General features: G+C 39.8%; 1 protein-coding gene and 1 long non-coding RNA gene across 3 annotated transcripts; one reads left to right on the forward strand and one right to left on the reverse strand.

Moving 5' to 3' along the window:
- Window positions 1-1,398: 1,398 nt before the first annotated feature.
- On the reverse strand, window positions 1,399-23,533 carry LOC116614665. 2 transcript variants are annotated; one of them, XM_048734266.1, is made up of 7 exons: window positions 23,306-23,533; window positions 21,526-21,547; window positions 20,818-20,884; window positions 14,673-15,515; window positions 8,800-13,731; window positions 8,622-8,727; window positions 1,399-2,122 (listed from the first exon to the last, which is right to left on the reverse strand). In XM_048734266.1, the coding sequence occupies exons 3-5, from the start codon at window positions 20,873-20,875 to the stop codon at window positions 10,820-10,822; spliced, it is 3,813 nt and encodes a 1,270-aa protein (XP_048590223.1). In that variant the 5' UTR covers window positions 20,876-20,884; window positions 21,526-21,547; window positions 23,306-23,533; the 3' UTR covers window positions 1,399-2,122; window positions 8,622-8,727; window positions 8,800-10,819. The 2 variants fall into 2 exon arrangements, with proteins under 2 accessions (XP_048590223.1, XP_032231787.2); XM_032375896.2 differs by lacking the exon at window positions 21,526-21,547 and having other exon boundaries at window positions 23,306-23,532.
- A 1,068-nt stretch (window positions 23,534-24,601) lies between these two features.
- Window positions 24,602-26,293, forward strand: LOC116610020. The gene is made up of 2 exons (XR_004293216.2): window positions 24,602-25,414; window positions 25,487-26,293. It is a non-coding gene; the product is annotated as an uncharacterized LOC116610020 (long non-coding RNA).
- The last annotated feature ends 1,495 nt before the right edge of the window (window positions 26,294-27,788 follow it).

Below are 27,788 nucleotides of genomic sequence, written 5' to 3' on the forward strand. Positions count from 1 at the left end.
CTGGGGATCATGTCGGGTCCTGGGGATCATGTCGGGTCCTGCGGATCATGCCGGGTCCTGCGGATCATGTCGGGTCCTGCAGATCATGTCGGGTCTTGAGGTCATGTCGAGTTGTGGGGATCATGTTGGGTTTTGAGGATTATGTCGGGTAGTGGGGATCATGTTGGGTTGTGGGGATCATGGCAGATTATGGGGATCTATTTGGTCTTGGGGATCATGCCGTGTCCTTAGGATCATGTCGGGTTGTGGTTTTCATGTCGTGTCCTTGGGATCATGTCAAGTCCTGGGGATCATGTCGGGTCTTGGGGATCATGTCGGGTCTTGGTGATCATGTTGGGTCCTGGGGATCATGTCGGGTTGTGGGGATCATGTCGTGTCCTTGGGATCATGTCGGGTGCTGGGGATCATGTCGGGTTGTGGAGATCATGTTGTGTCCTGGGGATCATGTCGGGTTGTGGGGATCATGTCGGGTTGTGGGGATTATGTCGTGTCCTTGGGATCATGTCGTGTTGTGGGATCATGTTGGGTTGTGGGATCATGTCGGTTCGGGTTGACAAATTTTCTCAGTAGATTGGTAATTTCACATGATAATATCACTAATATCACTTATTCCATTTTCAATATTGTATTTATGTGGGCGGACAACATTTTGGCAATCCAACGTATTGGCGACAACCAACAATTGTGTCTAACATTGCTCCCAGGGCTCGCAAGAATCCCCCAAACTACACGCGAGCTAGGACGAGCTGCCTAGGTGAAATGGTACCCTGAATAGGGACGGGCCCGAGTAACTTGCTCAACTGGCGCTAGTTGCGCGAAAGACGGAAAAGCCGAGCTTAGTTAGGAAAGGAAGCTGGGCCGACTTTATCCAGAATTGCAGTCATAGGCTGAATTACTCTGGATTTACATTACACGGGGTCTTATTCGGACTGCTATATAAGGCGCACTGTGTTGCCATGCAGTGAGTGTTAGTATGTTAATGCCTCTTTTTATTATGCAGCCAAGTACAGACACTGAAGATGGACTCTGCCTTCTTCAGTAGTTTTTTTGACGTCCCACAATAACAGGTTGGTTAGTTAGGTTTTGCGTGTCGGGACCGCCATTCCCTTGCTAGAAAACTGGAGCCCGTACCACTGAGCTTTCGCGCCACTGGAATAGCCGATCTTTGTTTAGCGAAAAAATGGAGGCAATTGCGAGCAAATTTCGAAGCCGAGCTTGCGTCTCCTTGTTTTTGGCCGAGCGCTACGTCCGATAAAACGGTTTTCCGCGAGCTTTCCTGGGTCGCTTTTCGACATGTTGTAATGAACCACGCGTCTTTTTGAGAGGCAAATTCGCAGGCACTCGAACCTTTGGCGCGAAACAACAACAACAGAAGGCAATTTATTTAGGGCACTCGAGTTTTTTTTATGTTAAAAAGTGTTTATTTTCACCAGTATTTATTTTTTTCATCAGTATTTATTTTTTCGTCGTTTTCTCGCCTACCCTTGTTACCAGGATTTGGCCGTCGTGACAGTAAACGAGTGAAGCCCGAGCCTCTGGCACCCAGGCTATCTCTGACAGCCACAGCCATTTCTGTGTTTATTTTGGCGCGGGTTTACCACTCGAAAAGTCACGTGATTCTTACCGAAAAGTGGCTTATTGTTATTATTTTATTAAATGCACTTGTTTTTGTGGGTCTCTTGCAGGTTACATTCCAACATATGGATGTTTTATATATCTTGTAATTTATTCCTATTGTCATTTACTCATGAGCCATGTTTTACACCGAACATCTTCACTTTGTGTTCTTAATGTTGGGCATGTTCACATAGACTGCCCGTAATCCATGGTCCTTCTTGTCAACCTTTCCAGAGCGTGCACTTATTGTCTTGATTACTGTCGATTACTGTCTTACAGATATCCAGAGCAAATCTTTTTTGCCTTGCGGTTGTTGAACCTGTGACATAAGCCATCTAATTCATGTCCTTCATGTCCATGTCTAACACAGTCCAACATCCTATCATCTGACTAGGGAGAAAGACGAATTCGCATTGTAGGACACCACATTTACAATGTCATCTTGGGGGACAAAGTTCTGTTGGTATCCCAAGTCAAACAAGTTCTCGTAATAGCCGTCTTCATACTGAAATTAAGAATTAGGGTTAGTGGTTGTGAAAACTCATGTTACAGTAATGATTGAATAAGCGCTGTCCTTTAAATAAGCGCCCCCTCTTGACATCGAATTTTGAAATAAGCACCCCCTCCCCAAGCCCCAGAAAATTAAATAAGCTCCCAGGCGCTTATTCTAATCATTAAAGCATATGAATGATAATGGCAATTGCTAGTTATGCTTAAAACTAAAACTATACAAAATGGAAAGGCAAGGGTGGCATTGTAAAGTTAAGAAGTGAAAGGAATAAAGGTGATAGATATGAAAAAGGAAGGCCTAAAATTTTAGTCAATATTTTTCCCAATGGGTTCTTTGGCAAGTTTGCTCGCCCTAGCTCGCAGTGGTACTCAATTTTCCATCATCAGGGGGGACCTTCCAGTCGAGTGGGGGTGGGGGGGTGGGGGCCTGACGACAGGTGTGCATAATTCTCATACTATTCACATACCAATACTATACCTATACCCAATGCAAGAGCTGGCAAGTTTCACATACCAATACTATACCTATACCCAATGCAAGAGCTATGGCAAGTTTCACATACCAATACTATACCTATACCCAATGCAAGAGCTATGGCAAGTTTCACATACCAATACTATACCTATACCCAATGCAAGAGCTGGCAAGTTTCACATACCAATACTATACCTATACCCAATGCAAGAGCTATGGCAAGTTTCACATACCAATACTATACCTATACCTAATGCAAGAGCTGGCAAGTTTCACATAGCAATACTTTACCTATACCCAATGCAAGAGCTATGGCAAGTTTCACAAAAGATTCTGAGGATCTCTTGTATGGAATTCCATTATTCCATTATTAAGGAGAGATAACAATTGGCTGTTGTCTCAAATTTAAAAAATGAAAATTATGGTAGAATATTAAGCCTCTTCCTTGAAATTTTTATTAATTATCAATGAACTGTCAAATAATTCTTCTTTTTCTGTATGGAGGGTGTTCATAGCAAATTTAGACAATAATGAAAGTGAAAATGCATAATTCTTCTTTTTCTGTATGGAGCGTATTCATAGCAAATTTAGACAATAATGAAAGTGAAAATGCATACCCAATGCAAGAGCTATGGCAAGTTTCACAAAAGATTCTGAGGATCTCTTGTATGGAATTCCATTATTAAGGAGAGATAACAATTGGCTGTTGTCTCAAATTTAAAAAATGAAAATTATGGTAGAATATTAAGCCTCTTCCTTGAAATTTTTATTAATTATCAATGAACTGTCAAATAATTCTTCTTTTTCTGTATGGAGGGTATTTATAGCAAATTTAGACAATAATGAAAGTGAAAATGCATATGACACAGCATAGAACCAGTTAAACAACCCTGTGAACAACAAACTTTTGCAGTTTTTCACTTAAATATCATTAGAATAACAAAGAAAATGTTGTTTAAAGTCCATATAACCAAGAACTGTTAGATTTGGTCGATTCTATATTTTCTTCTTCAAAATGGTTTGTGGTTCATATGGATACTGTAAAACATGTGTTTGCTCAACTCAAATCTGTAATATTTGAGGCATTTTGGTCAACCCTCAGAAAAAAGGATATGAACTGGAAGGCATTAGTCATTTAACATAGACAACATAGATTGAGATGTCAATCAACTTACATGATAAAATATATGTGCGCGCTTAACTGGTTCCCTTCTTTATGTCTTCTTAGTTATTCCTATGATCGTGTGGTTACAAGTTTTACCGTTATCTTTATATCTCAACCTGGTAGTCCACTGATTAAGCTTCAGGAAAAAAAACTGCACGCTGCATGAAAAAACAAGAATGGCAACATTCTCACAAGCGTGCACTGTTTTTGAAACCTACAACAAAACAATTTTTTATTTTTCTCATATAATTCTCTGCTTTTTAAAGCAAAATGATTTTCGTCTCATTGTAGGGAGCAATTCCACATGAGAAACCCAAAAAAATGGAAATTTCAAAACTCACATTTCTGAATCGATTTTTTCACATTTGTCTAGTGTTTATGAAATCAACACTTTTACCCTGATGCACATTCAGGGGGGGGGGGGCACCAAACAACTAGACCGCCAAAGGTTTATTGCCTTGGAAACAAGGCCTCACAACCACTATATGGAATTCTTTCTATAACACTCAACATTACAATCATAAACCAGACTCTAATCATGATTTACATCATACATGTGACTCTTTTAAAAATTGCAGAAATTAATGCCTTTTGTTGAACAAATCCACAAAATCACTATGTATTATTTGCTACATTTATGCATTATTACTTCCATAAAAGAAAATGAAAACAAATGTAAAGTGATTTGGCCACTTTTTATGAGACTGGTTATAAGATGCAAAAGCAAAAACAAGTGATTAACTTATTCAAGAGAAAAATATGCAAAAAAGTATGTTATTAGAAAAAAAGATCTTGATGTTTAGCCTGACAATTTATAATAATATCAGAAAAAGATAAAAAAATTCTTAAAAGCCTGATATAGTTTGTTTTATAAATAAGAGAGGATTGATACTTAATCATTTTGGGACTAAAATTTACTTTAACATATGCAAATAGTTTGGTTTTATCAACTGCATGGAAATTGGCCTTATTGGGCTCCCTGTGCTTTTTAAAAACAATTTTATTTACCTAGATCTATAGATAAAACAGGAAATTTACCATTAGCTAAAAGAGAAAGTTGCCAAACGATATATAAAATGCAATAATATTCAAAAAAGTTAATTACAGATTTACATTTTCAGACTCTGTAACAGAACATTTTCCTTTATAGTTCAAGAATTATGGGTGAATTCTTGAAAGTCAACCTTACATAGGAAACATCTAACATAAGATTTATTACAAAGACAACATCCACATGATATTAGATTCACAGAGTTTTCAATTAAAAAAAAGCAGTTTTTCCTATATAACGTCTGTAACGCTAACAAAACTACAAAATAAAAACCAGAAAATATAGCTTTACTTATTTTTTTAACATGGGCATCTAAGGTTGATAAAGCCTTTACTAAAAACACAATATAAAAATCAGAAAATATAGCTTTACTTATTTTTTAACATGGGCATCTAAGGTTGATAAAGCCTTTACTAAAAAAACACAAGTATAATTTAAACACTTAAATGCAATGAAGATTTGACATGATGAAAATTGAAAAATGTGTTCTAATGCAATGTCTGTAGCTAAGAACTGCTCGTAGGTGTCATAGCATCAAAACTCTTCATCAATATTTTGTGGTAGTGCAGTCTTTTAACACATTTAAGAAAAATGCATTGTTTAAGATTTTCCTACCAAAACAGGAAATTATTCCCAGGATTCAATGTCCTTTTACACTGCCAAGAAAATTTTTGACTTGTAGAAAAGACTTGTAGAAAATTCAAATTCTACTTATCTACTGTATGCTTTAATTTGGCTAGATTGCTATAAGTGGAAGGTTATAAGAACTTTGAAAATTTGGTGGCAAAGTTGTCAATCTTGAACTTCTGTGCATGCTAACATGCAATGGCATGACACTACAAATGCATACTGTTGTGAAGGTTTTCTTATATTTTTGTATTGTAATGGGTATCAACAATCTTGTAACAGGGAACTTTAAAGTTGGCAGCAACAGTTTGGGTGATTTTAGAAACGTAAACATGTCAGTATTATGGCAATTTCCATGGAAATGTGTTTATTGGAATCTGTTAAAATTGATACTAAATTCACTCAAGGCACTGTTTTTCTGAAATACTTTCTATGACAATTTTAACTCTATAGGCATTCCTGCATAGTTTTTTTTTTAAATTTGAAAAATGTTTATCAGATTGATGCAAACAGTATCTCAATTTAATTCTAATATATATCCAAAGCTATACCCAAAAGGTAAGGCAATATCAAGGTAATATCATGGAAATTATCTTGGTACATGATTATTGTTCATGGGCTGCTCGAACCTCTAATGAATCCTCTCTAAGACAAAAAGGAAAATTAATAACAATCTTAGAAACATAAAAATCATTCCCTTATGAGTGCAATTTTGAAACAGCTAGCAGAACATGAGTAGACTGAAGTCTGACAACCTTTGGCTCCAGGTGCTTAATTCTGCTAATACCAAATGAAATCATGGATAACTGAAGTGTAGGAATGAGTTTTAGTGGTGAGCAGGGTAATGTCATACTCTACCCAAGTGTAACCAATAACTGATAAAAACTTTTCTAACATTACAACTCTGCCAGCCAATCAGTGGTACATGGAAGCTTACAACAGCATTACTTTTTCACAATTGACTGTGATTCTGAACTAAGGTAAAATACAGCAAATATGGAAAAGTGTGAAAAATGTATGTTTTAATTTCTCATTGTGAAAAATTTGCAAGGCAAATGGAGGTATGTCACAAGAACCCAACATCTCTGTCTCAAATACAACTACATAAAAGACTCTGATTCCAGTCAGAGATTTGTATTTTGGATTTGATTGTTCTTTTCTTATTGTGTGTTTCTAAGTAATTGCAAGCTTGTAATTTAAGTCATGTCTAGCTTTGTGAAGGAAAAAAACATTTTAATGCTTTACAGTATGATTGTTTTAATTAATTAATTTAGAAATCACTGTAATCTTTATTTGTTGCCTCTAGATTCTAATAACACTGCACCAGACAAGTGTTTCATTCTGTGTTATGCCATGTATATATTACATATAAAGAAATTACGAACCATGTCAAAACATTTATTTAGAAGCACACAAACGGTGAAATTAGTATTTTTCCAAACAGGAATTTATTTTATTACATTTTTAATTTTTAATTTTAATTTGTGTATAAAACCTGTCTAAATAGGTTTACAACACTTGTGTGTAATCTCACTTTCTTATTGGTTGTTAGCTATAGTAAATCAGTGTACATACCACAGGATGTGATAATCTATGCACTGCAAACACGGGTCATGCACCATTTCAAACAAACGTGCAGTATCTTGATTTTTCGTTGTTGTAGAAAACATTAGGCTGTGGGCCTTGCGACTCCACAACATTTTGATCATTAAATGACAAATATTGTGGTGTATAATACCGTGGAAAACTATGGGCATATTGTTAAGTACACATACACTCTTTTTTTTTATCTTGTGATCTTATGAACACCCAGGGTGTTAATTTAATTTCCATGGTCTGAGGGGGACGTTTATTAGAAAGGGGCATTCCTTACAAACTATGAAAATAGAACAAACCCAAGTCTCACCCAGCCAAACTCAGAATAATTAAATTTGATTTATATTATCCAAATTCCTATGTTGTTTGTTTTAAAGCTGGAAGGGAGAGTAAGGGGTGTTAAATAGAGGGGGGCATTTATTAGAGAGGGGCGTTCATTACAAACTTGTTAGCTTAGGGGGGTGTTCATTATATAAGAGGTGTTCTTTAGATAGGGAGCGTTTATTAGATCATTTACGGTAATTTTCAGTTAAGGCTGGGCCATTCTTATTTTTGGGACATTTTAAGGCTGAAAATTGTTGTTAATGATGTTCTTATATTTTAGTGTATATTGGAATATAGTACCCAATAAAATATTAGGAAGGGAATTATACTAATGACCAATAGCAATAATAAGGTTGTTTTCTATGAGCACAATTTGATTATGAATTTCAGAACACATCAGGACTAAAAAAGAATTTTTTATGCTATCTGAGCCTTGGCATGTGCACTATGTTTAACTGTGTACATATATCTGCTTTATTTACAGCATTCAGAACTGATAATCATTGCAACTATTGCAAAATATTCATTTCAATTTATTAAAAGTGTTTGCATTAATCAAAATATTCTGGCAATAACTAATAGGTCATTCCAGCTATAAGTTTGCGCGTGTATTACCATAGAAACCTACCACAACTTTTTAAGCTTGCACCATGACAGTAGTTGAGGTAGGTTTCCATGGTGAGTGTGCGCGCATGCTTATAGCTGGAATGGCCTATCACCAATAAGGCACACTTTACATAGTGTATGTTTGTTGGTTACTTTTTAATTGACTCAAAATAGCAGCATTACATTAATTGCATATCAATTTTATTAAAGTCTCGTGGTTATGACAAAAATGATCTTTAACTAGATATTAACTGGGAACTTTGTTTTCCGTGAAGTCATGCATTTTAGCACGCATTTTATACCATTATACAAATTTCACAAACTTCTACGGATTAACTTTGATCCTTTTTTTAATCAGCCATTAAGCGATATAATTCACTAATATACAGTAGTAGTATTCTAGAACAGTGCAAAAAACTGGGTGCAAAAACTTATTTCAAACTTTTCCATTTAAGGATATCAGCTTAATCAGTTTATAGAAACTTTGACATCAACATAACATGGCATTGCTTACCTTCGCTTTTGCGGTTTAGATGTGTTTTAGGGAAAGCAATCGAGTTGAAAAGAACCAAGCTTCACTCAAAACCGAAGTAAGAGTTCCAAACAGTTACATGCCTTACGTTTTACTTGAAAAATTGATAATTACTAACCTGCATTCGCCAAAACGTCAGAGAAGAGTGGAGAAATAATAATCCAAGAGCAAAACTTGATACGAAAACAACGAAGAAATGAAGCAACACTAGGCGATCTATGTGCCTGGAAGGAGGGAAAAAGGTATAAATAAGGACAATATATATCTATGACAATACAATAATCGCTGATACCTACTTATAAGTTTCGCCTGACGAATTAGAGCAAGAATTGCCAGTAGATTTGGTCTCCTCTCTTTCGCCCTCCGCCATTTTGAAAATCACGCAGCCTTTACATACCCCTGACTAACTACATGCCAATTGGTCAGGAGACAATAAAACACGTCCCGACCAATGGGAACCAAGTGCTTGTTTATAATGACGGAACGTAACTAAAATAACCTGTTTCTACACAGGAAGACCGCGGAATAGCAAACATACTACTACGAGTTCGAGTCTCATAATAGTATCTAATCTCGCGAAAATGTCAAAGATACAACTTTGTTTCTCGAGAATCAACACAACGATGTAGGAAGAAAACCACCGGATAGCCTCACTCTGCTGGTGTCCTTCGGACCTTTGTAGCATGCGGAGGAGTGATAGCTGGCAAAAAGCGCAAGAATCAGTTTTATCAACGGTTGAGACTCCAATCACGGTCGCGGCAGGGAATGGGAGACCGGGGGCTGCTTGTATGGCGTAGTCCTCTTAGATCGTCTTAGCTAATTTTCCAACTTGACTTACAGGACCGTGTAGCCCCCTGTCCAGAACAAGATGTCCAACCGTGCGACTAACGCCCAGCTGTTACTAGGAGGAGGCTTATTAGATGATTTATACCTAGCAAATAACAATTTACACAGGGGGAAAAGAGGGCAAGACTCAATAATAATCGACTTTTTTGGAAAAAAACAAAGAAGGTTTAGGTTATTATTGACCTGATGCAATGAAGCCCGGGAGAGTTGGTGGTTGATTGCACAAATTTGAGAAGCTCATTAGATCAATACCGTACACAATCATAATTAACATTAAGACAAAGAGGGGCTGCTCCATGCACGGACTCAATTTCAAAAGGTGGAGTTGAAATAAGTAATTAACCTCATTCATATTTAATAAGTTAATATTAAAGTCCACTTTTTCCCTGCTGATACACCAAGCCCTCCCGTTCATGTAAATTAATCATGCAATAATTCTAGTTATTAACCTCATTTATTTTTAACGAGTTATTGAACCCAACTTTTTCCCTTCTGATACTTCAAGCCCACCCCGTTCTTTAAGATTGTAAATTAGCAGTAGGTATTTTAGTAGGTAAATTAGTAGTGATATTTAAGTTAAATAAAGGACTTACAAGAACAATGGAAAATGTCAATCATGTAATAAAATAAAATACTGACCGATTTATGCGATTCTTCAACATCTTTATTAAACTAGGGCCCAGGACGACTTTAAACAATAAAGTAAAAGAGAGGAGTACAATCTGCATAAATTTTAGAAAATCAGCATCAACACAAGTAATTGAAAGTGTAAGGAAAGAGGTTTAATAGCAGTTTATTTTACTTTTCCTTACTAGCATTTTCCCCTTTAAGCTTGACAAATATCAACAAACTATAACAATGACAGATTCTGTCTGGGGTCCGAGGTATCACCTCTGATCAGGGTAATAACACCAATCACTGATAAGTCGTATCAAGGTCACGAGGCTAAACATCACACAGGTATCACCCTCTGATCAGGGTAATAACACCAATCACTGAAGTAATATTAAGGTCACGAGGTCAAACATGACACAGGCACCACCTTCATCGCTATTTAAAAAAAATGTCGCGCTCAAGCCTATGCGCCCAGACCGCAAAGGAGCATGGGAAGTCAGAATAACGGGTAATTTGGCAACTTTCAATCCATTCTGTTACATGAAACTTTTCCAGATTCCCAAATCATGGATAAGTAGTCATGGTTATGTCTATTCGAAAGTAGCTTTCTTATATATAATTTTTAACGCGTGTTTTTCTTTGGACCCTAGGCACGTAGCACGTAGGCTTGTGTGACAAATTTTCTTGGAATAGCTTTATATCAAGGTAACAAAGTTAACACCACTAACAAGTGTCCTCGCCACTAGGGCACAACATGGACAACGTCCAACACGGGCACCTTTCATTTTACACGTTTAAACAAGTAAAACCTTTATCTGGACTTGCCTATTCAATGTCACATTCTGTGTAGAGAGCTTAGTTAAAAGTCTTGATCACGGTAAGAATTGGCCTCTTGCAAAACGCACACTTCCCATCGTCGGCCCTCATTTGACATGCGCAAAGGTAGCAGTATCTGTGACCGCAAAGCAGCGACGCGTTCTTCTTTCGATCCATGCATATGTCACACATCATCACGTCATAGTCGTCTGCACATACTTCCGGTGACGTAACTTCCAATTCCCTCGGTCCTCCTTCCTTGGCTGATAAATTGTGACTATTGCTATTTCTCACGCTATAATTGATATCTTGGCACGATGAGCTGCCTAAATTTGGGGAGTTCTGATTTTGGTAATCAAGCCCTTCCGGTGTCGGGGGCACCAGGTCAACGTCCTCCTCAAATACGTCATCAGTGCCGTAAAGATCAGTTTCGTATTGATGAGCCTCAGTATAGTGTTTATCCACATCCACAGGAAGCAGGGATTGATATTCTAGTGCTTGCAGTTCTTCGGCACAAGCTGCGTCCGTTTCAAGCTGAATCTCGTTTGCTAAAGCAGCGTCGTCAAGAATTCCTTCATCTTGATAACACCTAGCAAACCAGGGATTCGTCTTGGGGATAGGGGCACTTCGAGGCTTGATCGACCATCTAGTATCACGCGGTCTCTTTGTACTGGGGCTGGCTGATGCTCCTCCGAGTGAAGGAAAACCAGCCTCATAGCCGTCCCCGGTGACTTCGTCCTTTGGCTCAGGATCCAACAGTGCATTGGCGTATGTTCCCACAGACAAACCCCGTTGTAGTCGACCGTCGGAGCTTCTATTAATCGCCGCTGGGTTCTCGCAACTGCGTGAAGGTGTATCAATCGACGCCACACTGTTGTTTAAGAGAGCGTGATCCAAGGTTTCGTCTCGATTTGCCAAGATAGCGGCGTAGGAGTGAGCGTCATTTTGGGGCCGTATAGAAACCGCCTCTTGCCTCGTGTTCTCAGGTCGTACAAGGTAGCGACAAGCAGGGTGACGTAGCTTGCAGTTTTCACCTCTATGGCACTCCCCCGACATCATGAACTCACGACAAATGTCATCCGTTAACATCGGGTCAACATCGTCTATCACAAGATTCTCTTCGAAGTCTTCTTCAAGGGCCCAGATGCCATCAAATACTGGCTTCGTATATTCTTCATCATCTTCTTCTTGAGGGGACACATCTTGGGACGGGCTTCTAGCTCTCTCCATGAAAAGCAGGTTATCTTGAGGGAGTCCCTCGGAAATGACAATGGTGATCTCTTTCTTGAATTTCCTAAGCTCCTTGTAGCTGTTTAAGGGCTTTAGTTCTTCTGCATGCAAATATTTTTTCTCAACAGGTTCCTTGGGCACTTTCACTGCACTTGGGTTTTCAATGGCGCTGTCAGGTGGAATGCTAATACAAGGGCTATCCATCTTTGACACAGGTAAGTTGCCGGTAAGTTGCCTGTCGACAGGACTTAAAACAACTTCCCCGGCGCAATGTGTAAATGCTGCAGAATCCTTATCGTCCTTCTCACTTGCCCAAAGCTTTCGCAACTGAGAGCGAACATCAAAAGGTCGATCGTGCCTTGGCAAGCACCAACCGGAACCTACTACAGGGTAATGAGCTCTAAAGGGTGGGACAGGCCAAGGTTGGGCCAAGCCCGGGTAGCCCATAAAGGGAGACGGCGGATTGGAAAAGGGGCTATTCAGAAAGGCAGGTTGCCACAAGGGCGGGACCATACCAGGCCATTGTCCGAAAGGGTAAACCGGCGCGTGTGGCATCATGGGAAACGGAGTCATCTTGCTACGGTTATATTGCAATGTCTCCGATGTTGTTGGTGCGCAAGACTTGGGGTGAATTCCGGTTTGATAAGCTAGACTATCATAGAAAGGATCACAGATTGATTGCCTGGTATTGATTGGCTGCTCAATGCTCAGTTGGCTAGACGAACCTGCATCGACTAGCTGCTTGGTTAGTGATTGACAATAGGGGCCAGCGATGAATGGCTTATCGAAGCGTGAATGATAATGAGACTTAGCGTTGATTGGCTGATCGACGCTCGGATGATTATGGGAATTAACGTTGATTGGCTGATCAATGCGTGGTTGACAATGAGAATTAGTGTTGATTGGCTGATCGACGCTCGGATGACAATGGAAAGTAGCGTTGATTGGCTGATCGACGTTCGGATGACAATGGGAATTAGCGTTGATTGGCTGATCGACGCTCGGATGACAATGGGAATTAGCGTTGATTGGCTGATCGACGCTCGGATGACAATGGGAATTAGAGTTGATTGGCTGATCGACGCTCGGATGACAATGGGGATTAGCGTTGATTGGCTGATCGACGCTCGGATGACAATGGGAATTAGCGTTGATTGGCTGATCGACGCTCGGATGACAATGGGAATTAGCGTTGATTGGCTGCTTGTTGCGTAAGCTGCCCTTGGTGTAGGGCTTTTCGCCCCCACGACTAAGCCTTCTGTTCATTGGTGGCATTCCGGATCTTTGCCTAATGGCGACCGGTTCTTTCACTTTAGGCTTTTTACCAGTAGGGCACTGAGCTATACCATTTTCCTCAGCATTAGACCCAGACATAACCACAGGCTTCCCATCAAGCGTCGACGCCCTTAAATGATCAGAAAGGGTCTTAGGAATATGCAACAAGCCTGGTCGAAGTCTGGGTACTAGCCGAGGTGATTTCAGTCCCGAAACTGACTCACTGTATCCGCTATCGGAGGAAGACTTCTGGTCGCTCCTATGCTCTCTCTTCTCAAAATTTGGCACGTGACCAGCGATTTCTGTAATGCTCAGAGGCTGAGTGAAAAGATCACTATCAGGTAGGCACTTCCGGTTTGTTTCAGCTCCCCTTCGCGGTCGTTCAACGATGGGACTGTTGGGCGCGGTCGTCTTGCTTTCACCAGCAGGTATCACTCTTTTAATCTCTAAACAAAAATCAAAACAGACAGAAAAAATCAGCTTTTAATGAACAGATATAAGGGACTTTGATGATAATGTGAACGACGACGGCAGAAAACAGTGGAATTGGAATGTGAATTCAATGGAAGCACGTGAAAATGGGTCTCTGGTATGTTTCAGCCGTTTTCCTCCAATCCACGACGTGAAACTCCAACTTAAGTCTCAAGGTCAATTGGAGGACGCGAACATTTGGCTTGTAATTTGTTTCTGGCTATAATGATTTGCTAATTCAATTGCAACCAGCTTGGAATAGAACGCAAAACGTGAACGCATTTTTTTCGCTCTCGTCCTAGCGATCGTCGTCGTCAACTTTAAAGTGGTAGGGTATATTCTCTCTGCCAGTCCATACGAATGGTCATATGCATCATCATAACTCATTTTGTGAAATGATTTGCTAAAATTACGAGGTGCGCTGAGCTCGCGTGACGAGGAAAATGTAACAAGGTACAGGCGTCACATTTATTTAATAGTTATGTTACTGGAAAGGTTATTATAAACTTGAAAACCTAACACGGTTTGGTAGGCGACTCGCACGTGACTTTCTGGTTGCAAACTCACGCGCAAAAACATCAACTTATTAAGTTGTCGTTCCGTTGTCAGAAAAAACGTATTTATTATTATTGTATTTTTAGTTGCTCTCTGGAGTATAGGCCGTGGGTATTTCTGTGTACATTTTGGCATGATTGTGCCACCCAAAATGTCCCGTGATTTTTCATTGCATGTCGCCTATTGTGGGTACCCTAGAGCATCCCCCGCTTCTATTTTGTTATTAGATTTTCCACGGTGTTACGTACTACACTACAAATAAACACATGAATATGGATTATAAAAATGACATAGAGCTTCAATCTAGTTAGGGACACAAAGGGTGGGGACACAAATGAGTGTGGGCCTTCATCAAGCATACCTTTACCCTTTGCCGTCTTTTCCCCCTTCCTATCAGACTTTGAGAGCTGAGGTGTGCCGCGCTGAGGTGAGTCTGCCATAGATTGTCCAATGGACCCGCTTGATGGACGGCGCATATTTTTTCTCCAATTTCGCCTTTTTGGGGCTCTTTGTAAGTCATTTTCATCTTTGAGGCTCTTTTTTGGTACCACGGTGTTCCCATCTACTCTCTGTTTAGGTCCCACGGTGTTTCCATCTGCTCTCTGTTTAGGTCCCACGGTGTTCCCATGTGCTCTGTTTTTAGGTTCCAAGGTATTGTCACCTGCTATTTCTTTAGGTCCCACGGTGTTCCTATAGGCTCTGTCTTTAGGTCCCACGGTGTTCTCACCTGCTCTTTCTTTAGGTCCCAAGGTATTGTCAACTGGTCCCAGGGTGTTATTGGAGACTCTCTTATCAAGATATCTCGGTTCCTTCTCTACTTGAGGGCTCACATTCTCGCCTTCTTGAGCACGTTTCTTGGTACTTAGTCTCTCGTTTCTCATGTTCGGTGGTGTACACACTTTTGCACTCTTGGCTTTCATCCTGCATATTTCTCTTTCCTCATAGCCCTTATTCTTGTCTTTACTTTCGTTATCAGCTGCAAAGGTATTCCCATTTTCTTTAGTATTCAAACTCTCAATCGTTCCTTGGTTTTCCTTGACTGGAAAATCCTTGGGTGATCCTTGTTGATGCTGAACACCTTTGTCAGTCTGACCCCCGATACACTTGTAATCATCTTTGGCGGTTGGTTTACTGGAGGTGAAGCTCACAATGATTGTTACTGACTTTTCTTCCTCCACGGGCGGTTTATCTTCTGGGTTCATACCTTTAACAAAACTTCTTATATCACGAATACCGTCACAAATTAGTAGCTACAACAAATACGGAAGATAGACAAACAGGACATGCACTTGGCAGAGAATATGTAGTGCACATGTCATTGAGAGAATATGTAGTGCGCATGTCATTGAGAGAATATGTAGTGAGCATGTCATTGGGAGAGAATATGTAGTGCGCATGTTTTTGGGAGAGAATATGTAGTGCGCATGACATTGGGAGAGAATATGTAGTGCGTATGTCATTGAGAGAGAATATGTAGTGCGCATGTTTTTGGGAGAGAATATGTAGTGCGCATGACATTGGGAGAGAATATGTAGTGCGTATGTCATTGAGAGAGAATATGCAGTGTGAATGTCATTGAGAGAGAATATGTAGTGCGCATGTTTTTGGGAGAGAATATGTAGTGCGTATGTCATTGAGAGAGAATATGCAGTGTGAATGTCATTGAGAGAGAATATGTAGTGCGCATGTTTTTGGGAGAGAATATGTAGTGCGCAAGTCATTGAGAGACAACATGTAGTGCGCATGTCATTGAGAGGGAATATGTAGTGTGCATGTCTATGAGAGACAACATGTAGTGCGCATGTCATTGAGAGGGAATATGTAGTGCGCATGTCATTGAGAGGGAATATGTAGTGTGCATGTCATTGAGAGAGAATATGTAGTGTGCATGTCATTGAGAGGGAATATGTAGTGTGCATGTCATTGAGAGGGAATATGTAGTGTGCATATCATTGTGAGAGAATATGTAGTGTGCATGTCATTGAGAGAGAATATGCAGTGTGAATGTCATTGAGAGAGAACATGTAGTGCGCAAGTCATTGAGAGACAACATGTAGTGCGCATGTCATTGAGAGGGAATATGTAGTGTGCATGTCATTGAGAGACATTATGTAGTGTGCATGACATTGGCAGAGAATATGTAGTGTGCATGTCATTGAGAGAGAATATGTAGTGATGCACATGCACTTGACAGAGAATATGTAGTGATGCGTATGCACTTGACAGAGAATATGTAGTGATGTGTATGCACTTGACAGAGAATATGTAGTGATGCACATGCACTTGACAGAGAATATGTAGTGATGCACATGCATTTGACAGAGAATATGTAGTGATGCACATGCACTTGACAGAAAATATGTAGTGATGCACATGCACTTGACAGAGAATATGTAGTGATGCACATGCATTTGACAGAGAATATGTAGTGATGCACATGCACTTGACAGAAAATATGTAGTGATGCGTATGCACTTGACAGAGAATATGTAGTGATGCGTATGCACTTGGCAGAGAATATGTAGTGATGCACATGCACTTGGCAGAGAATATGTAGTGATGCGTATGCACTTGGCAGAGAATATGTAGTGATGCGTATGCACTTGGCAGAGAATATGTAGTGATGCACATGCACTTGACAGAGAATATGTAGTGATGCACATGCATTTGACAGAGAATATGTAGTGATGCACATGCACTTTACAGAGAATATGTAGTGATGCACATGCACTTGACAGAGAATATGTAGTGATGCACATGCATTTGACAGAGAATATGTAGTGATGCACATGCACTTTACAGAGAATATGTAGTGATGCGTATGCACTTGACAGAGAATATGTAGTGATGCACATGCACTTGACAGAGAATATGTAGTGATGCACATGCATTTGACAGAGAATATGTAGTGATGCACATGCACTTTACAGAGAATATGTAGTGATGCACATGCACTTGACAGAGAATATGTAGTGATGCGTATGCACTTGACAGAGAATATGTAGTGATGTGTATGCACTTGACAGAGAATATGTAGTGATGCACATGCACTTGACAGAGAATATGTAGTGATGCACATGCACTTGACAGAGAATATGTAGTGATGCACATGCACTTTACAGAGAATATGTAGCGATGCACATGCACTTGGCAGAGAATATGTAGTGATGCGTATGCACTTGACAGAGAATATGTAGTGATGCGTATGCACTTGACAGAGAATATGTAGTGATGCACATGCACTTGGCAGAGAATATGTAGTGATGCGTATGCACTTGTCAGAGAATATGTAGTGATGCGTATGCACTTGACAGAGAATATGTAGTGATGCGTATGCACTTGACAGAGAATATGTAGTGATGCACATGCACTTGGCAGAGAATATGTAGTGATGCACATGCACTTGACAGAGAATATGTAGCGATGCACATGCACTTGGAAGAGAATATGTAGTGATGCACATGCACTTGGAAGAGAATATGTAGCGATGCACATGCACTTGACAGAGAATATGTAGTGATGCGTATGCACTTGGCAGAGAATATGTAGTGATGCGTATGCACTTGGCAGAGAATATGTAGTGATGCGTATGCACTTGACAGAGAATATGTAGTGATGCACATGCACTTGACAGAGAATATGAAGTGATGCGTATGCACTTGACAGAGAATATGTAGTGATGCACAGGCACTTGACAGAGAATATGTAGTGATGCACATGCACTTGACAGAGAATATGTAGCGATGCACATGCACTTGACAGAGAATATGTAGTGATGCGTATGCACTTGACAGAGAATATGTAATGATGCACATGCACTTGACAGAGAATATGTAGCGATGCACATGCACTTGACAGAGAATATGTAGCGATGCACATGCACTTGACAGAGAATATGTAGTGATGCGTATGCACTTGACAGAGAATATGTAGTGATGCACATGCACTTGACAGAGAATCTGAGTGATGCACATGCACTTGACAGAGAATATGTAGTGATGCACATGCACTTGACAGAGAATATGTAGTGATGCACATGCACTTGACAGAGAATATGTAGTGATGCACATGCACTTGGAAGAGAATATGTAGCGATGCGTATGCACTTGGCAGAGAATATGTAGTGATGCACATGCACTTGGCAGAGAATATGTAGTGATGCACATGCACTTGACAGAGAATATGTAGTGATGCACATGCACTTGGAAGAGAATATGTAGTGATGCACATGCACTTGACAGAGAATATGTAGTGATGCACATGCACTTGACAGAGAATATGTAGTGATGCGTATGCACTTGACAGAGAATATGTAGTGATGCACATGCACTTGGCAGAGAATATGTATTGATGCGTATGCACTTGACAGAGAATATGTAGTGATGCACATGCACTTGACAGAGAATATGTAGTGATGCGTATGCACTTGACAGAGAATATGTAGTGATGCGTATGCACTTGACAGAGAATATGTAGTGATGCACATGCACTTGACAGAGAATATGTAGTGATGCGTATACACTTGACAGAGAATATGTAGTGATGCACATGCACTTGACAGAGAATATGTAGTGATGCGTATGCACTTGACAGAGAATATGTAGTGATGCGTATGCACTTGACAGAGAATATGTAGTGATGCACATGCACTTGACAGAGAATATGTAGTGATGCGTATGCACTTGACAGAGAATATGTAGTGATGCACATGCACTTGACAGAGAATATGTAGTGATGCACATGCACTTGGCAGAGAATATGTAGTGATGCACATGCACTTGGCAGAGAATATGTAGTGATGCACATGCACTTGGCAGAGAATATGTAGTGATGCGTATGCACTTGACAGAGAATATGTAGTGATGCACATGCACTTGACAGAGAATATGTAGTGATGCACATGCACTTGACAGAGAATATGTAGTGATGCGTATGCACTTGACAGAGAATATGTAGCGATGCACATGCACTTGGCAGAGAATATGTAGTGATGCGTATGCACTTGACAGAGAATATGTAGTGATGCACATGCACTTGACAGAGAATATGTAGTGATGCACATGCACTTGACAGAGAATATGTAGTGATGCACATGCACTTGACAGAGAATATGTAGTGATGCACATGCACTTGGCAGAGAATATGTAGTGATGCACATGCACTTGGCAGAGAATATGTAGTGATGCACATGCACTTGACAGAGAATATGTAGTGATGCGTATGCACTTGACAGAGAATATGTAGTGATGCGTATGCACTTGACAGAGAATATGTAGTGATGCGTATGCACTTGTCAGAGAATATGTAGTGATGCACATGCACTTGACAGAGAATATGTAGTGATGCGTATGCACTTGACAGAGAATATGTAGTGATGCGTATGCACTTGACAGAGAATATGTAGTGATGCGTATGCACTTGACAGAGAATATGTAGTGATGCGTATGCACTTGGCAGAGAATATGTAGTGATGCGTATGCACTTGACAGAGAATATGTAGTGATGCGTATGCACTTGACAGAGAATATGTAGTGATGCACATGCACTTGACAGAGAATATGTAGTGATGCACATGCACTTGACAGAGAATATGTAGTGATGCACATGCACTTGACAGAGAATATGTAGTGATGCACATGCACTTGACAGAGAATATGTAGTGATGCACATGCACTTGACAGAGAATATGTAGTGATGCACATGCACTTTACAGAGAATATGTAGTGATGCACATGCACTTGACAGAGAATATGTAGTGATGCACATGCACTTGACAGAGAATATGTAGTGATGCGTATGCACTTGACAGAGAATATGTAGTGATGCGTATGCACTTGGCAGAGAATATGTAGTGATGCGTATGCACTTGGCAGAGAATATGTAGTGATGCGTATGCACTTGACAGAGAATATGTAGTGATGCACATGCACTTGACAGAGAATATGTAATGATGCACATGCACTTGACAGAGAATATGTAGTGATGCGTATGCACTTGACAGAGAATATGTAGTGATGCGTATGCACTTGGCAGAGAATATGTAGTGATGCGTATGCACTTGACAGAGAATATGTAGCGATGCGTATGCACTTGGCAGAGAATATGTAGCGATGCGTATGCACTTGACAGAGAATATGTAGTGATGCGTATGCACTTGACAGAGAATATGTAGTGATGCACATGCACTTGACAGAGAATATGTAGTGATGCGTATGCACTTGACAGAGAATATGTAGTGATGCGTATGCACTTGACAGAGAATATGTAGTGATGCGTATGCACTTGGCAGAGAATATGTAGTGATGCGTATGCACTTGGCAGAGAATATGTAGTGATGCGTATGCACTTGGCAAAAAAGTTGACATATAAAAAGGGTGCTTCAAATACCAAAATTCAGCCTGTAGGTTCTTAATCTCTAGTTCTTATATGCTTTTGCCTACTGTATACCTCATGGTAATCAGCACTCAAAGAGATAGATATGACATTTGTGTTTGGCTTTCACTCACATTTTCCTGGAAGTACATCTTCTAGTCTGTGAAATTTGATTCTTTTTTTCTTTTCCATAATGACAGTCTGTGGAGTTAACAGAATTCAGTTCCATTTATGGTAACATCACCATTATCACTTAATTACAGCTACCTATTTACTAAAACTCCTGTGAGAAAATTATAGTGTAAGCACTTATTTGAAGCTTAATCCTCTGAGTCTTATGCCTTTTAATCAAGCAATAAGTAACTTTGGTTTAATGCTATGACTTTCACTTTTTGTCTTTTTTTGTGAAACCAGTATCTATCTGTCTATCTCAACACCTGCATATATAAAATGAAAGTGTTGAGAAAGACAATTATATTTTTATAAAATTATATTTTTTGGGTTAATATAAAAACCATAGCAACACAGGAGTCCACTGAAATGGATAAAGATTAATCTTGAAAGCATTTTATCTTGAAACCTGATAGTACATTAATTTTAAAAATGTATGTGGGATGGTGTAACTATCAAAATAATGTTCTATAACAACTTTTTTTCTCCTACAAATTTGTCTATAAATTACAATTTATGACCCTTTAAGTATGTAAAGATTCAGTCAATTTTTCAGAGACATTCGTTTCTGGATCTGGCTAAATGTAAATGCCAAATAAAAGACAGGCATTGCATGTGCAATAATTGCTTTGAGCAATAAAGGAATACAATAAATCAATACTTGCGCTTACTGATCACATGATGTTTTTTATGCTGCAAGTACAAGCCAAAATAAACACAGTAAGTCGCGCTCACAATGCCAGAGAATGAAAATAACAGAATCTTCAAATGAAAATAAGCCCTTTGTGATAGAGAAACTTTCTGGCCTACATGTACTGTAAGCGCTAAATAAGTTGCTTTTTGTTGCTGTTATTGTCCCTTAATCCTGAGCACGCCAAAGTTGGCCACCCAAAAAGTCATGTGACCTGTTAGCCTATTCAAGTCATGTGACCTGTTAGCCTATTCAAGTCATGTGACCTGTTAGCCTATTCAAGTCATGTGACCTGTTAGCCTATTCAAGTCATGTGTCCTGTTAGCCTATTCAAGTCATGTGACCTGTTAGCCTATTCAAGTCATGTGACCTGTTAGCCTATTCAAGTCATGTGTCCTGTTAGCCTATTCAAGTCATGTGACATGTTAGCCTATTCAAGTCATGTGACCTGTTAGCCTATTCAAGTCATGTGACCTGTTAGCCTATTCAAGTCATGTGACATGTTAGCCTATTCAAGTCATGTGCCCTGTTAGCCTATTCAAGTCATGTGACATGTTAGCCTATTCAAGTCATGTGCCCTGTTAGCCTATTCAAGTCATGTGACCTGTTAGCCTATTCAAGTCATGTGCCCTGTTAGCCTATTCAAGTCATGTGCCCTGTTAGCCTATTCAAGTCATGTGACCTGTTAGCCTATTCAAGTCATGTGACATGTTAGCCTATTCAAGTCATGTGACCTGTTAGCCTATTCAAGTCATGTGCCCTGTTAGCCTATTCAAGTCATGTGCCCTGTTAGCCTATTCAAGTTGCCTATTCACTAGTGATCATGGGAATCAAGATCTCTATAAAGGGAATGGAAGAACTAAATGATGACAAGAAAAAGGGGAAAAATACAGAGAATGTACCATAAACTCATAAATATGGGGCTTGAGACCCCTGGATGTTCTTAAACTTCAGTGTTTATAAACAGGGGTTTCATTTAATCCCGGAGGTTGCTTGAATCGCCAGCACTATTTTATGATCAGTAACAATGATGAAGGTTGAAATTATGAACACAATATGATTCTGCCTTTTATAATGCATAAGATAGCAGCAAAATATTATTGTGTTAATGTGATCCTCAACCAGATAGTGTACATTACAGGGCAGGGTTGACACAGGGTATATTGCAGACTCAAATTTCCAGAGGGGAGGGCTCTGCAATTTTGGGGGGTTGTAAGAGGGGGGATACCGAAAAATTATGTGCAATGAATGTCTGAAAATACCTCAAGTATTTCATGCACACCCTTTGCATGTCCTTAGTATTTAGTGAAATTTGTCTGAACATTCTTATTCATTTATATTTATTAATCCTCGATTCTATGAAGGTTTTTATCAAACAAAAAGAGTGTCTCCATCATTTTTTGTATACTTTAGCCTAAGTTCAAACGTCGTATTATCCATGAGCCGTATCAATGCAAATGCATGCAAATTAATCGAGTCGATTGATTTATCTTCACTTGCAATTTGCAGTCTCATACTTGTATTCGGGACCTCTAATCTACCGCTTTATAATATTCTAAATATGCATGTGCTTGCAGATTAAAAAGGATGTTTACACATTCTTACTCATAATTACAGAAACACAACACACGAGTCCCACGAGCTCATATCACGCTTGTCCTGACCTGGGACTCTCGCGTATTCCCAGGTCTGGACTAAACTCACGCCAAGAAAGCACTAAATACTCAAGCTGTGTGAACAAGGACACCTCGCCAGCTTACCTCTACGGCGTCATGCGGCGTACTTTATGCCGGCAGAATGGATTTTGCAGTGGAACTAAACAGTTTTACACTACATGCGCTTGAATGCTTGAAAACAATACTCACAGTTTGGGTATTGTCACGTGGGAGCCACTAATCAAGTGAAATGGCGCGTAAATTTCAAAAGTTAGACTTGGTTTGTAATCCTTGTAAAACTGCTAGAAAATTATCACCAGGAGTAACCATCAAGGAGATGACAGAAACCGGGATGCAAATAGGTAGTTTCTCTAAGCTTAGATGTTAGAGAAGTATTAAAAAATATATATATTGCATTCTTCATCTACCACAGGAAGCCCACCTTAGTTAATTTAATCAAGGTAACCAGGTAACAGATCCCTCGCACGCGTTTTTAGACAGGCGTCGCTAGCTCCCTAAAACGCCTCGAGGTAGGCTAGGTACATACATACATACATAAACTTTATTTAAGTGTCAAAAGTGTTTAGCTAAAAAAAGCTAATTGTGGACACTATAAAAAATAAATAGTCAGATGATTAATAAATAATGTGATTTAGAATCTAATCTAGCTATATTTAAAATATTAAAAATATTATAGAAAACTATACGTATTATACATATTAATATAATATATTATATACACAAACACTATATAGACGAACTATCACAGGCGTAGATACAAGTAAACAGACATGTGTATACAAATAGACACAAGAACAAACAAACAAACAAACAAGCAACATATAAATAAATAACAAAACAAATTAATATAAAAATATGATACAAGGGTGGTGCACACTCCTCATGTGCCCGACCGCCAGACAGCACACGGGACCACCCCACGTGCCCACCCCACTAGGATGAGCACGCGATGCAGTCACATGCGCCATCCAGCAGGCCAAGCACATCAAGAGTGCGCACTCCCGTCCTAAAAGCCTGTAGGCTGGTCTTATTACGAAGTTCCTGACTTATTTTACCCCAAATATAGGGGCCTAGAAACCTTATGCTGTGTCTACCATATGTGATTGTATTAAATCTTGGAACAGGAAAATCGCTCCTCAAGTTGTAACTCCTGTCTTGCTGAAAAAATATACTTTGAATATGCTCAGGAGCTAGGGAATTTCTAACTTTGTACATTAATATAAGAATGTCTTGTAATCTTCTATTCTCTAAGCTTGACAATCGCCCTCTCCTCAAAAGTTCAGCATAAGTGTCAGTTCTGTTATTAAATATTGCGCGTAGAGCCCTCTCTTGGACTCTCTCTAACTTTCTAGCATCAGCGGCTTTACAAAAGTTCCATACCGTGTGACAATATGTGAGATTGGGTAAAATTGCTGATTTATAAAGTTGTAATTTGGCGTCTACTGGGATTAGATTTCTAAGCCTTACCAACACACCAACTTTTTGGCTTGCTTTCTTACATATTTCACTGATATGAAGACTAAAGTTCAGCTTATCGTCAAGAGTCACTCCTAGCAGTTTCATTTCAGTAGACGATTTAATTATTTCTTCATCAATCTTAACCTGTATAGATAGGTTGTCTTTATTTCTATTTTTTCTGCCTAGCAACATCAAGCTATATTTATCATAGTTCCCTTTGAGGAAATTATCTTTATACCATTGTGATATCTTATGTCCTTCTTCGTTCAAAATTTGTTCCAGATAACTGGATATTTCATGAGTTTTGGGAGTATTCTGTCATAAGCGTAGCTTTTTGTAAAAGCCTTAGAAAATAAGACTCAAACTACACTAACACATCCCACATACTTGGGCTGCCTGTGCCCTAGGAAGTCATGGACTAGGTCTACCCACAAGTCATTTGGGTCATTTTCCCGCCTTCCCGCTTCCTCATTCGTTCATGTCCTCCATTCAAAGAGGATGGTTTCCGCTTGATTTTCTCTTCAAATACCCAACTCTGAGACATTTATCAGCAAGAAAAGTAAAATAACAGTGAATTGAAGTAACTGACCATTTTTCTGAGCTCTAACGACGTGATTTGAGAGGCGACTCGACTTTGTTAACTGAGTCTCGTAAAAGAATCTCCTACGAGCGAGCGAGGCAAACAACGAGCCGTAGGCATGCGCTGACATTCACGAGAGCGAAGAACAGTCACAGGTAATTTTTTTTAATCAAAATCCTGGATTGGTTTAGAAGTGCAATACTTTTAATACGCATTTATATTGCCAGCTTTCACGCGAAGTAAATGGTCAGACCAGCGAGCAAGCTTATGAAAACAGGAACCAATACGAATAGCCGCCAGGGGGCGATAGCCAGGTAAGTCTGTGGGTACTTCGCGGGGTCGGGCCGCATTTGGTCGTTTCCCTAAAGGTACAGTTCACGGTGTTTTGATGTTACCTTGTTCACAGTTTCATAAGCAAATAACTTTGGTTCTCAGGCTTCTTCAATTTTTTTTGTGCCGGCACCGGAAATGCAAATTTTAAAGATGCTTTTCACGGTCGCACTTCCATTTACAAAATATACTGTTAATAAATCCTTGATGTGTCCATCTCGAAGCACACGTGATAGCTATAGCTATCACGTGTTTATCTCCAAAAAGTTTTCTTTTTCATATAATTTTGTGCTGAAGCTGAGGCAATAGCAAAAGCCATAATTACCATGCTTTACATTCTAAGAATCTTCGCATAGAAGGAGATGGGGTTATATGGAAAAAGAATAAAAGCTCGGAATACCTGCCCACTCAATTTTTCAATCCAAAATACTGCCACTGCAGTCTCTGGTCTAATGATTTAATTATATTCAGCCTCAACTCACTCCAGACTCACTGAATGTTCCCCTTCTAACAATATCCATTAATGCTGTTCAAGTCAAGTCCTGTGTTTCTCGAGTCACTGTTTCATATTTTTTAAAAGTTCCTTTACATCAGCCAGAAACTCCCAAAAGAAGTCTTTGTCCTTGTTCTTGTACTGCCACATAAACTCTGCCAGATAAGAGGAGAAATTGTATTTGCAGATTCTGAAGGGTGGTAAAGTGATTTTAGCTTGACACCAGTGCCCCATGATCTAATTGGTGTGGTCGCTGTCAGCATTGACAAATTTGGCAAACTGATTCATATTTTTGTGGATATAACAGTGTTTCCAAGATTTATATAGCTTTTCCAGCAGTCCAATAGAATCGTCGTTCCATGGTTAATGTTGTCTTGTATTATTGGCACAATAATAAACTGCAAACATGAAGCATTTTCTGCTAGCTTCTTAAGTCTTAAAGTCTTAAAGTCTTAAAGTTTATAACCTTTTTATAGCTTTTCGCTAACGCAAAGGGGGGATGGTGTACCCTGGCTAGAGGCGGCGCATATAGCCAGGGGCCTGCTTGGATCTTAACGCAGGCAAGGCGGCGGCCTGAAAGAGCTGTAAGGATGGCAGGGCCGCAATGTCACCAGATACCAAGTTCCAAGTTCTTATTGTTCTTGGTATGAAGGACATGCCAAACGCGTTTACGTTTGCTTGCAACTGTCTATAGCTTATATCTGTCCTTCTGGATGTTCTTGTGTTCTCTTGGATGCTTGTCGGGAATGGGATTTTGACTATGTTGTTTTTGATCTTAAAAAACATTGATAGTTGCAGCATGAGGCGTCTTGTTTCCAGAGTGTCCCAACCTAGAGACTCAACCATTTCTGTAGTGCTGGCTTTATAATTGTAGTTGGAAGTTACAAATCGCGCGGCGGTTTTTTGTACCTGCTCGAGGAGGGAAACATCCTTGGTGGTGTACGGATTCCACACAGCGGCGGCATATTCAAGTTTAGGCCTGACTAATGTCATATAGGCACGTTCTTTAACCTCTCTTGAGCATGGTTTAAGGGTTCTCCTGATTATACCTAGTGTACTGCTAGCACTGCTTGCGATCTTAGAGCAGTGGCTCCCCCATCGTAGGTCGCGAGAACAGCGCACGCCCAGATAATCATGGGAGTCAACAGAAGATAGTATTTGAGAGTTAATCTCATATTCATGCAGGCTTGGGTTGCGTTTGTTAGTGACGGATAACAGATGGCATTTGGAGACGTTAAAGGCCATCTGCCAGGTATCAGACCAATCAGAGAGATTGTCGAGGTCATGTTGAAGGACTTGATGATCATCGACCGAGTCAACCTGGCGATAGACAATGGCATCATCCGCGAATAACCGCATCTGTGAATCTAGAGAATCAGCAATATCATTGATAAATAGGAGGAAGAGTGTTGGCCCGAGGACGGTGCCCTGGGGCACACCTGATGTAACGGGTACCGCGTTAGATTTTGCACCATCGACGGCAACAAACTGCGAACGATTTGTTAAGAAAGCAGATAACCAGGACAGAGTCTTTCCGGAGATGCCATAGAGCTTAAGCTTTTGCTGTAGCTTCGAGTGCGAAACTTTATCAAAGGCCTTTTGGAAATCTAACAGAAGAACATCTACTTGGCCATGTTTATTAAGGATCGAAGCCCAGTCATGTACCGCTAGGATTAACTGCGTCTCGCAGGAAAAACCTGCACGAA

This window comes from Nematostella vectensis, chromosome 11 (assembly GCF_932526225.1).
Source record: "Nematostella vectensis chromosome 11, jaNemVect1.1, whole genome shotgun sequence".
In the NCBI taxonomy this organism is placed as follows: Eukaryota; Metazoa; Cnidaria; class Anthozoa; order Actiniaria; family Edwardsiidae; genus Nematostella; species Nematostella vectensis.